Here is a 10,721-nt window from a genome sequence, read left to right as displayed (position 1 = left end):
AGAGAGGGTCAAGACCACGCCCACAGGCTAGTTAAAACCCTTCCTCGACCCAGAATGAACGTGTGGTCTTTCCAGTTCTCCTTACCCCTCCTGGAGGGCCACCCAGGAGCGCTCAGTAAACAGTAAACCTGAGCTTTTTCTAATTTGGTTTGATTTGGTCTGATCTGGATTATTGCGTCGGCAGAAAGGCTTATCGGGCCGAAAAAACTTTGCAGTGTCATCTTTTGCACCCCGTCTTGTCAACAAAGGTGACAAACCAGAGGTCCACAAAACATTTTGTTTGGCCTGTCATATCTTTTGAAAGTTTTAGTTAGCTGCTACCATTTAAAAATCATAAAATTCTGCATAAGAATCCAGCATTCTAGTTTCTTTTGAAAAGTGAGATCTGGTGGCACAAATGGTCCACCCCCAAGCCCATTTCTTCAGGGGTGACAACCAGCTAAAGCTAGTATTAGCTGCTCCTTTGCTCGGGCTACATTCTGCCTTCTGAAGTCCTAAGCCTCCTAAAAGCAGCTGCCATACACACTGGCCCCGCCTCTGACTACATCTGCGTGAGACTGTTCTTCCAAAGTAACGGAAGGGCTAGAACAGCTCCAGCCATCTTTCTTAGCCTCAGGCCTCAGCGTAGGCGGGCAGGAAGAGCAGGGTGGGCAGGAAGGCTGGGCGGAGAATCCCTGTCAAGCCACACCTCCAACCTCTCCGGCCGATTTTCCAGCAGCATCCCAGGAACTCCTTGTGTCCTGTCTTGAGTCTGGTTGGGGCCAGGTGGCTGCAGCCATGGAGGGAGCTGGCCGAGGTGGCTGTAGATACCGGGCTGGCTGGCTAGTCCGTCAGGTCACTCTGCATCCTCTCGAGCTGGGCCTAAGGCCTGCGGTTTCCTGAGCTTGAGCAGCACTGAGGTCTGGAAGCATAGGCTTCCTTACTGTTCAGCCAGTTCAGCCAAATATGCACCATGGGGTTGCTGCCTTGTCACAATCCAACATGATGTTGAGAACAGTGCAAGGGGCTCCTCCTACAGACAGCTCTGTGCGGGAATCCACCCGGTACTTCACAGTGTTCAGACCACCCTCCCGGTCCACCTTGAATTGTTCCTGGGAAGAAGAGAAGGAAAGAACATGAACTCAGGCTTCATGGTGCCAACTGTTCACCCATCTCCATTAAAAGAGAAGAGCCCAAAGCTGCCATCTTGTCCAAGCCTGCACCCATCAGTAAGGAAAATTCAGACTTTTCTAGGCTGGCACCTATAGTTAACCCTTCCCACCCCAGCCTATAGGAGGCTGGCACCTTTAGTTAACCCTTCCCACCCAGCCTATAGGAGGCTGGCACCTTTAGTTAACCCCTCCCACCCAGTCTATAGGAGGCTGCACCTTTAATTAACCCTTCCCACCCCAGCCTATAGGAGGTTGGCACCTTTAGTTAACCCCTCCCACCCAGTCTATAGGAGGCTGCACCATTAGTTAACCCTTCCCACCCCAGCCTATAGGAGGCTGCACCTTTAGTTAACCGTTCCCAACCCAACCTATAGAAGGCTGCACCTTTAGTTAACCCTTCCCACCTAACCTATATAGATCAGGTCTAGGGTGATCCACAGGGCCCAGATGCACACAGCAGCCACCAAGCAGGGCAAGGTGCCCACAGAGAATGCCCATCAGTGGAAGGATGGCACCGTTTGGGTCAAAGGGGAGCTTGATGAAATGATAAGGCCTACTAGCTCCTACCCATGCCCCCACAACGAGGAGACTGGCCAGCACCTGTTTCTGAGCCGCAATGCGTTTCTGGTCCCTCTTCCGCCAGGCTGGGTCATGCAAGTGGCGAAATGTCTGGTACCCAGTTGTGATTCCTGAGGGGCGGAAAAGCTAAGGAAAACAAAAGAAGTAGGGGTCAGGCTGCCTCTCTTGTCATCTTGGCCCTTACCACTAACTTCTCTGGGATCCCACTGGCTGTCACAGCAGGGCTCTTACTGCCATCCCGCAGGACAGGAGTCCGGCAGAGAGCCCTGCAAGTCAGCATGAAAGCAAGGATCAGAACCAGGGCAACCAAATGCAAACCCCAAGATGCAGCAAGGAAAGGGACCCTCGGGACAGCCATGTAGCCCAGGGCCAGGCAGTGTGGGAGGAGCCTTACCTGGAGGCCAGCTCCCGTGATGCGCCGGTAGAATTCATCATCCTCTCGGCCCCAGCCCCAGAAGCGGTTGGACATCCCATTGCACTGACACAAAGACAGGCAGTGTCTGTCACATGCCCCTCCTCCCAGGGTGCACTTTAGTCTCTTACTGCTCAGGAGAATCAAGCCTGAGCCCAGCCAGCCAGGTTCCCCCTTCTTCTTCCTGCCCTGACTGTTCCGAGTGATACAGGGCACTGACCAGTCCCTTTACTCTGCGATGGGGACGCGAGGCTGAACAAAATGGTCAGCACATCTTAGGCCCTCCCCACTCCTGACAGGGCCTTGAACTTGTATGTGATAAATATCTCGAGGGCCAGCTCCCTTCAGGGGGCAAAAAATGCCAACTGCTATGGCTTCTGTCTTCCTCTCAGAATCATTCTCCTGAAGTGGCTCTGCCCAGTTCTTTCCCGTGTGTCTGAGGGACAACCCTGATTAGCATCTGCTCAGGGACTGCAGCCATGGAGGACAGAGAACAGTCACTCCAATCTTCTCACCTGAGTGTCCCTGGGTCCCATCGAGAACCAGTATGCTTTAGTTTGGGACTCCTGTCTAGACTTCTGAGGAGGAGGGGCTTCATCTCCCACCAGCCAGGCCACATTTCACAGGCCGTGGCGACACAGCCTTCTGACATGAGAGACATGTAAAGTAGTGGCGTGTAAAGAGAAAGGAGGGCCAGGTGACACTGCTGAGGGAGAGTCTGCAGTCATCATACCACCAGCTCTCTGTGGCCAGCAGGTGCAGGGGCTTCTGCGGTCACAGCAGAGCTCTCCCTGGCTAATGTGCTCGCTCCTGTCCTCCCTCATGTCTCTGAGTTCCCTGTCAGGCTCAGGCAAGACTCGATCTGCTAGGCCCCAGGAAGGCTGTTCCACCCCAACTGCCTAGACCCAGGGTGGAAGGTCCCCAGCAAATGAGTAGAGCAGGTAGGGCTGGGCCTCACCAGCTGGTAGTGCTGCTTGGAGAGCAGCAGGATGCCGCCCACATAGGTCTTGTAGTGGTAGAGAGGGTGGAGCTCTGGGGAGGCCACGTGGAAGGGCCCGGCCTCTGGGAAGCTATAATCCAGCTCCTCATTGAGAGGGAGCAGATCCACGTCGTGCATGGCGATGTAGTCTGTGCTGTTGCTGCTCTCCAGGAAGCCCACGTTGATGAGTGCCGCCCGATTGAACCTACACAAGATAAATGATGCCAGGAAAAGGAAGCCAACTTGTTCATCGACCTAGCTCTAGCCCTTACTGTGCATGAGAGTTTCTGTCACCACCCAACACTGACATCACGATAGGGGCACTGTCCCTTCTGCTTGCTGCACAGGTGTTTATGGAACACCTAGTAAATACCCGCAACTGTTCAAACCCACAATGGAAGCAATAGCATCGGGAAACAAATCCCTGCTCTCAAGGCCTTCGGATAGGAAGAAGCAAGTTAAACAGGGTGGAAGGGAACGGAAACGGGAGGTGGGCACTCTCTGCCTCCTGAGTCCTGGGATTAAAGATGTGCACAACCACCGCCCGGCTGAGAAATCCTGTCTTGAGAGACAAGAGAGACCCTTGAAGAAAGGGAAAGGAATAAAGAAGTGGGGTGATAGCAATGGGGGGTTTCAGAAGCCCTTTTCCCTTCTTTTTCTTCTCTCTCTCTCTCTCCCTCTCTCTCTCTCCCTCTCTCTCTCTCTCTCTCCCTCCCTCCCTCCTTTAAAGATAGGGTCTCACTGTGCAGCCCTGGCTGTCCTGGAACTGGATATGTAGCTAGCTTTAAACTCCCAAAGACCCACCATTCTCTGACTCCCCAGTGCCAGGATTAAAGGAGTATAACGCCATTCCTGGATCCCTCCTTTTAAAACATTAATTGAGTATCTATGCAAGTCAGAGTGGTGGAGGTCAAAGGACATCTTGTGAGAGTCAGACCTCCCCTACCACCACGTGGATTCATCAGGCTTGGTGGCAAGCTTCTTGCATCCCCACTGCCAGTTGGGAGCATTATCTCTGTGCATTTATGTGCTCACATGATGACATGAATCACCAAAAGAGAAGAGCAGACTCTGTAGAAGAGGCCCTGTGACTAGAGCACTGACCTTGAGGAGCAAAGAGGGCTGGGACAGGGCTTGCTGGAAGGTGAGTGGGGATGGAAGGGACTGAGGAAAGAGCTGCTCCAGGGACTCTGCGTTATTGACCCTTCTGTGGCCTTATACAACAATTCTACATACAGTGATCTTCCTGGAGAAGACATCAGATCGGGGCCCACCCTAAAGGCTCCCATATACCCAGGGGAAGGGGCCTATCTCCTCCCACCATCGGGCCCTTCCTCCCAGTAGCCCCTCACAGGCCTGAGCCCACTGAACAACAGGAACAAGCACTAAGCCATGGGCAAGGAGAGGCACTGGAACCAGCGGCGCTGCTCAGGGACCGGTCCTCACCTGAAATGATCCACCTGGTTGAGCACATAGATGTGGTGCTGGATCTTCTTCTTGCTTAGGAAGCGGTGCATGTGGGGCACAAAGACCAGGAGCTCCTCAAAGCGTTCCCGGAAGGGTACCAGCACTGCCAAGCGGTGCGGTCCCCAAGATGCATCCTCTTCCCAGTGCTCGGGGGGCGGCTCTGGAGGACAAGCCCGAGGTGGGCCTGAGGTCTCCTGCCCTTGTCCCCTGGTCACCTGGGCCATGTCTCCAGAGCAGCTGAGCTGCAACCAGAGAAGGGAGAAGAAGACCAACAGGAGAAAGGCAATGAAGAGGTGGAAGATGGAGCACTTCCGCCGGAGGCCTCCAGGAAGCAGCCTGGCCCTAGGATAAGAGCAGGAAGGTCAGGAGGACAGGCCAGCTAAGATCCTTCCAAGGCCCTTTCTCTGGCCTCCTTCTCTAAAGCCAAATGACTGGCCTTCCCTCAATACCTGTTTAGTGCAGAAGCAATGTTTAATGTTTTTGCTCATGCTACTACCAATTATGATCAGCCCATTCACCTCTGTAAGCCCAGCCTGTGCTATCCCTGGAACATTTTCAGACCATTTACCTCTGTAGGTCTAGCCTGTGCTACCGTCCTGTGGTAAGCCATGTGCAACTCAGTTTCCATCTGGAGTCAGTTCTGACTTATAAGTCATTTGAGGTCAAGCTTGCCTGCTCTGCTTTTTCTAGTAACCTTGAGGATTGTGAGAAACTTCTGAGTTAGCCCATGGGAAAGAGCATTCTGCCCGTGAAAAAGAACACTCTATCTAGCAGAAAGACTACTGCTGCTGCCAAACCTCAGGAACATCAAGATAGAAAGCGAGGCTGCTTCAGAGCAGCAAGCACATGTGAGTTAGGAGGCTGCTCACTCAAGGCCAGGAATCTCGTGGTTAGATACTGTCTGACTGACTGTGCTGTGCTTTCTTCTGCTTTTACATATAAGCAAGTTCTGAAATAAATTCTGGGCTGTTTGACTGTTGGGTTTTTTTTAAGATTTTTTATTTATTATGTGTACAGTATTCTGTCTGTGTGTATGTCTGCAGGCCAGAAGAGGGCACCAGATCTCATTATAGATGGGTGTGAGCCACCATGTGGTTGTTGGGAATTGAACTCAGGACTTCAGGAAGAGCAGTCAGTGCTCTTAACCTCTGAGTCATCTCTCCAGCCCTGTTTGACTATTTTGACATGACCAAACAGACCTCCCAATTCAATGCTGTGTTTTCTGTCTCCGTTTCTTTCATTTGACATTTCCTTAGACTTAACGTTCCCCCAACCTAGCTGACTTTGTGGGATCAGGCTCCAACACCTGCACCCCCCACCTGGGACACTCTCAGACCACTTACAGTTACCCTAGTTTTCCCATGACTTCTCACACTCTGAGGACTCCAGTCAGAGTGCTCAGGAGAAAGGACGCACTCACCGTGCCTATGTGTTCTCCCTAGGGCAGTGTCTTGAGATCCTCGGCCAATGGCAGGGGTTCCAATATAGAAAGATTCAATCCACTGATTTCCAAACTCCAAACTCATTCCCCAGAAAATTCACCCCAGCAGAAATGTTATTTTGTCATGCTGCTAAGGTACCCAGAAAGCCCCCCAAAAGGCGTGTGTGCTGACATAAGCCCCAGGCAAAATGGCCAACATTTAGTCTAAGAAGCTCAAAACTGCCCGACAAAAGGTACAAAGGGATAGTGGCAGACCACTGGGTAACCAATAGGATGGGAGATAAAGATAGAGGACAGGGCTGTGTTCAGCATCTCTATCCTACATGTCAGAAACTGGACAAACAGCTGAATATCTCAGATACTGGGAGATGCTGGGAAACTGCCCTTCAGTTTAACAATCACAACCAAACAGGTAAAAAGCCCTGCGTGGTGGCCATGGTGCATTTCCAGTTCAAGGTCAAACCAGGCTACATAGTGACACTGTCTCAAAAACCGACAAAACAAAGAAGCAAAAAAAGAAACCGTAGAATTCACCTTTGCCTTCTCTGAAAGTTCCTGAGGATACCAGGAATGGCTCTAGAAATCTAAGAAGGAAGCTTCCTCTACAGTTGCTCCTGCCTTCCTGCCCAAGTGACCAGTAAAGAAATCTACTTTATAACCTCTAAGAGTCAGGAAATGGAACATAATAAACAAATAAATCTTTGCTGGAGAGATGTTTCAGAGGTTAAGAGTCAGGAATTGATCATCAGGTCTTTTTTGGGGGGGGGCGGGGTTGGTTTTTTTGAGACAAGGTTTTTCTGTGTAGCCCTGGCTGTCCTAGAACTCACTCTGTAGCCCAGGCTGGCCTCAGAATCACAGAGATTTGTCTGTCTGTCTCTGTTTCCTGAGTGCTTGGATTAAAAGCGTGTGCCACCACCACCTGCCTGGTTGTCTGATCTTGGACTCTACCTCCTAAATTCTCCTGCAATCATCTTGACTCCTGGTCCTTGCCCTGTTCTTCACTTTCAATCTTACAGCTGTCCAGCCTCTGTTTACAAGGTAAAGGTCCTTGTCTGGCAGTCAGACTCCTCTGACAAAGTGCCTGTGACTTTTGTCACCTCTCCATTTTCTCGCAAGCATTCCCGCTCACCCTGAGCAACCAGGGCCCTTTCCACTTACCACGTTCCTTCCTGCTCCAGTCCTTCCTCACCCCACCTGCTTCTCCTACTTGACGCCCCCTTATTTTAACTGTGTATTGGTTCCCTAGCAATCTTTCAAGGCCAAAGATCCATGTCATGGCCGTCACTGCCCCCGCCACATTCCCAAGTTCCCTGCTTTGTGTTCTTAGGGTACCTGGCACTTCCTTCTTTACATCGCTGATGTGTGGTGAGCTGCATGAGCCTACTTTCAGTATGTGTCGTATTCTTCTCTATGGCTCAGGCCCAGTCAGGGAGTGAGAGTTAAGGAAGGGTTGAGGCACTTCAAGCATGCTTTAAGTCACACACTGGAGCCATGCCCACGCCTACCTTCTCTCTAAAGACACAAGTGCAAATCTGGAAGCCAGCAGCCCTAAAGCCAGGCCCAGCTCCCACATGCAGCTGCGAGGTTGCCCAGTAGGACAGCCCTCACGGGCTTTCTGACTTACCCCCCATCATCTTGTGGTGATGGTTTCCACTGTGGAGCAGTAGAGTCCAGACCTGCAAAAGGTCTGACAAGCCTGGAACCTTTACAGAGTCTTTCTTGCACTCTGAGCTCTTTCTGGGAGCAGGGCTGAGACTTGGATGAGGGACAATGGGTACCAGACCTCCTTCGGGGGAGAATAAGCAATGGCCATTCTTAATAATAAGCAGTTATCCAGGAGTATGGCAGGGACCGGACACTCCATGCACTTGCTCGGGATGTTTCTTCAATCCAACTTGCCCTTTCTATGAGGATCGCAGTGCCCAAGGGCACTCTCACTCTGTGCTCCAAAGGCCAAATCCACTAAGGGTCCCAAGTCTATCAATAAAGCTGATGATAGTGAACATTGAGAAGATATTGTTGGTGCCACCTGGTGGCAGTCTCCAGAACTGCAGTCCCAGGTGCTCGCACATCCAGGTTCGGAGGGACACTTTAAAAAAGGGTTGGTCTCCTTTATCAATCAAAGCCTAGGGCTAATTAAAGGTGCGTCAAACCCAAGCAGGCTTGTTCAATAGCTAGTACCCATTTACTACAGTACTTTATACTTGTTGCATGGATCTTTGCCACTGTGTCAAAAGCACAGAATGGACATCAATCTATTTTTCTAAGAACACAATAAAAGAAACGAATCTTAAGATGGAAATTCTCCTCTATTTCCTCCATATATGATCTTCATTAAACTTCAAGGAGCCCTTCCAAGTAGATAATGTGATTCCTCATTTCAGAGATGGAAAACTGAGGTCAGAAAAACTAAGTGGTCTGTTTCTGGCCACCATGTTACTGTCACATTTTAACATCAAATCTAAAAAGAAAATGTGTCCACTAAGTTCAAATCTTATAATACCTACTAAACGTGTCACTCATTAAATGAATATCCACTAAGGTATGCTTTGGTGAAGAAGGATGGGGGAGGGGAGCATATTTCAAGCCTGGAGTATATTGTCCCTATAAATCTAAGCAGGGAAATCACCTCCCCTATTCTGCTTCAGGGAGAAATATCTTAAACTCATCAGGCCGGGTCAGATTCCCCACCTAACACTAGAGGCTGAACCCAGGCAAGTACAACAGCACAGGAAACGGGACTAATGGGTGTGTCTAGTATAAGCCAGGCAATGGCGAACCAACCACGCAGAGAACATAGGAAGCTTCTGTCTGGTGTGATCTTCCGGGCCAACCGCAAAATATGAAGAAGCACGAAGGAAGGAGGTAGGATCTGAAGTCACAAGGATGTGGTGGGGCAGACAGAAAAGAAATAAAGACCCTCGGTGCAACAACATAGAGAGATCCTCTGTAAGACGTGAACGGAACCAGCGTGCCGCAGGAAAACAGACGAAGCAATGAGAGAAACACACACACACACACACACACACACACACACACACACACACACACACACACACACACACCACATGGGAGAAAGGGACTAGATAGAGGAACAAACACAAAGAGAGATCAAGGCAGAAAGAAAGACACAGAGAGAGGAACCGAGACACAGGAACCGAGGGACACACGTGCGGAATAGAAGCTGGCAGAGAAAGAGAGCCATGCAGTCAATGCCAAAATGCCAATGACGCCCTCCCCAAGAACCGCAGACCCTCAGGGTGACCCCCAGAACTGCAGACGCGACCGCATCAGGCTCCTGGATTCTATCGGCGTTCAGGAAAAGAATGGCACCCAAGAAGACGCGGCTCCGACTGGTCGCCACCGCTCACCTGCCGTCCTCCCAGGGCAGCTGCGCCGCTTTCCTCCGGGAGGGCAACATCTTGGGGAGACACGGCTGGACATGGACCTCTTGCTCCCAGCCCGGCCGCCCGGCCTGCCCGACCTACGCGGCGTCTCCGCCTCCGCCCCGCCCCCTGGTCCGTCGGGTCCGTCCCTCCGGCCGGACCGGCTGCACCCCAGCGCCGCTGCCTGAAGGTTCTGCTGCCAGGAGAAACACGCGGCTGGTCTCAGCTTCTTACTGTAGGCAGGGACCCGCTAGATGTCATTATAAAAAGGCAGCGCTCTCCCCTCATCCAGGTCAAAGGTCCCCAAAGGAGGTGGGCACAGCTGGAACTAGACGTGCACCTCCAGATCAGCACTTCTGGGATAAGGAGTATCTTCCTTCTTTTCCCCAGGGAAAGCTGGCAGCATCGCAGCATTCCTGTCAGCACATAAACTTGGAGCACCAGGAGATCCAGTTTAGGATTCAGAGCTGGGTTCGGTAGACTCACCAAACAGTTAGGAGCTGAGCGCTGAAGACTGACTGATTGCGATTCAAGCCCTCTCTGACAACTCAACTATGTTCTGAGGCAAGTCAACTTTTCTGGAACTGTTTCACCACTTGGGGATATAAATTGTCCATTAAAAAAAAAAGATTAATGTATATGTATACAGTGTTCTGCCTGCATGTGTCCCTGCAGGCCAAGAGGGCCCCAGATCTCATTAGGAGATGGTTGTGAGCTGCCCTGAGGATGCTGGGAATTGAACTCACGATGTCTGAAGAGCAGTCAGTACTCTTAACCACTGAGCCACCTCTCTCTCTCCAGCCCAAACTGTTCTCATTCTGTATGGTCATTGTAGAAAATGTAAACCGATTTGGTGCAGTGCCTGACACAGTCACCACTATATAAATGCTTTGTCCTGTATTTAATGAGAACTGAAACAATGAACAGGACACCGAGCTCCCTATCTGCCCAGTCTTTGTGTGAATATATCCACTCCATCACCTCTACCCATTGCCAGCTTTCGCCTGGAAAAGAGAGACAGTTACTGGACTTGACCTCTGCTCTTCAAGCAAAATTTAATATTCTAATAATTATCTATTAAGTCCTACATTGTGGCAGTCATTAATTTTTGTTTTGTTTTTCGAGATAGGCTTTCTCTGTAGCTTTGGAGCCTGTTGTCCTGGAACCGGCTCTTGTAGACCAGGCTGGCCTCATCTGCCTATCTCTGCCTCCCTGCTGGGATTAAAGGCCTGTGCCACCACCGCCCAGCCGGCAGTCATTGTTCTTAATTCTTTACTACTGTACCCTTTTATTCAGTCCTTATGAA

General features: G+C 50.9%; 1 protein-coding gene across 3 annotated transcripts; it reads right to left on the bottom strand.

The window, feature by feature from the left end:
* Positions 1–205: 205 nt before the first annotated feature.
* On the bottom strand, positions 206–9,549 carry B4galt7 (beta-1,4-galactosyltransferase 7). Of its 3 annotated transcripts, XM_085699600.2 has the most exons (7): positions 9,401–9,529; positions 7,654–7,815; positions 4,568–4,930; positions 3,101–3,326; positions 2,125–2,208; positions 1,752–1,856; positions 206–1,091 (listed from the first exon to the last, which is right to left on the bottom strand). In XM_085699600.2, the coding sequence occupies exons 1-7, from the start codon at positions 9,448–9,450 to the stop codon at positions 936–938; spliced, it is 1,146 nt and encodes a 381-aa protein (XP_085555726.2). In that variant the 5' UTR covers positions 9,451–9,529; the 3' UTR covers positions 206–935. The 3 variants fall into 3 exon arrangements, with proteins under 3 accessions (XP_085555726.2, XP_048303694.3, XP_085555727.2); XM_048447737.3 differs by lacking the exon at positions 7,654–7,815 and having other exon boundaries at positions 9,401–9,549; XM_085699601.2 differs by lacking the exon at positions 2,125–2,208 and having other exon boundaries at positions 9,401–9,531.
* Between the last annotated feature and the right edge of the window lie 1,172 nt (positions 9,550–10,721).

This window comes from Myodes glareolus, chromosome 14 (genome assembly GCF_982192425.1).
Source record: "Myodes glareolus chromosome 14, mMyoGla1.1, whole genome shotgun sequence".
Lineage (NCBI taxonomy): Eukaryota > Metazoa > Chordata > Mammalia > Rodentia > Cricetidae > Myodes > Myodes glareolus.
This window is presented reverse-complemented; position numbering and strand designations above follow the sequence as displayed.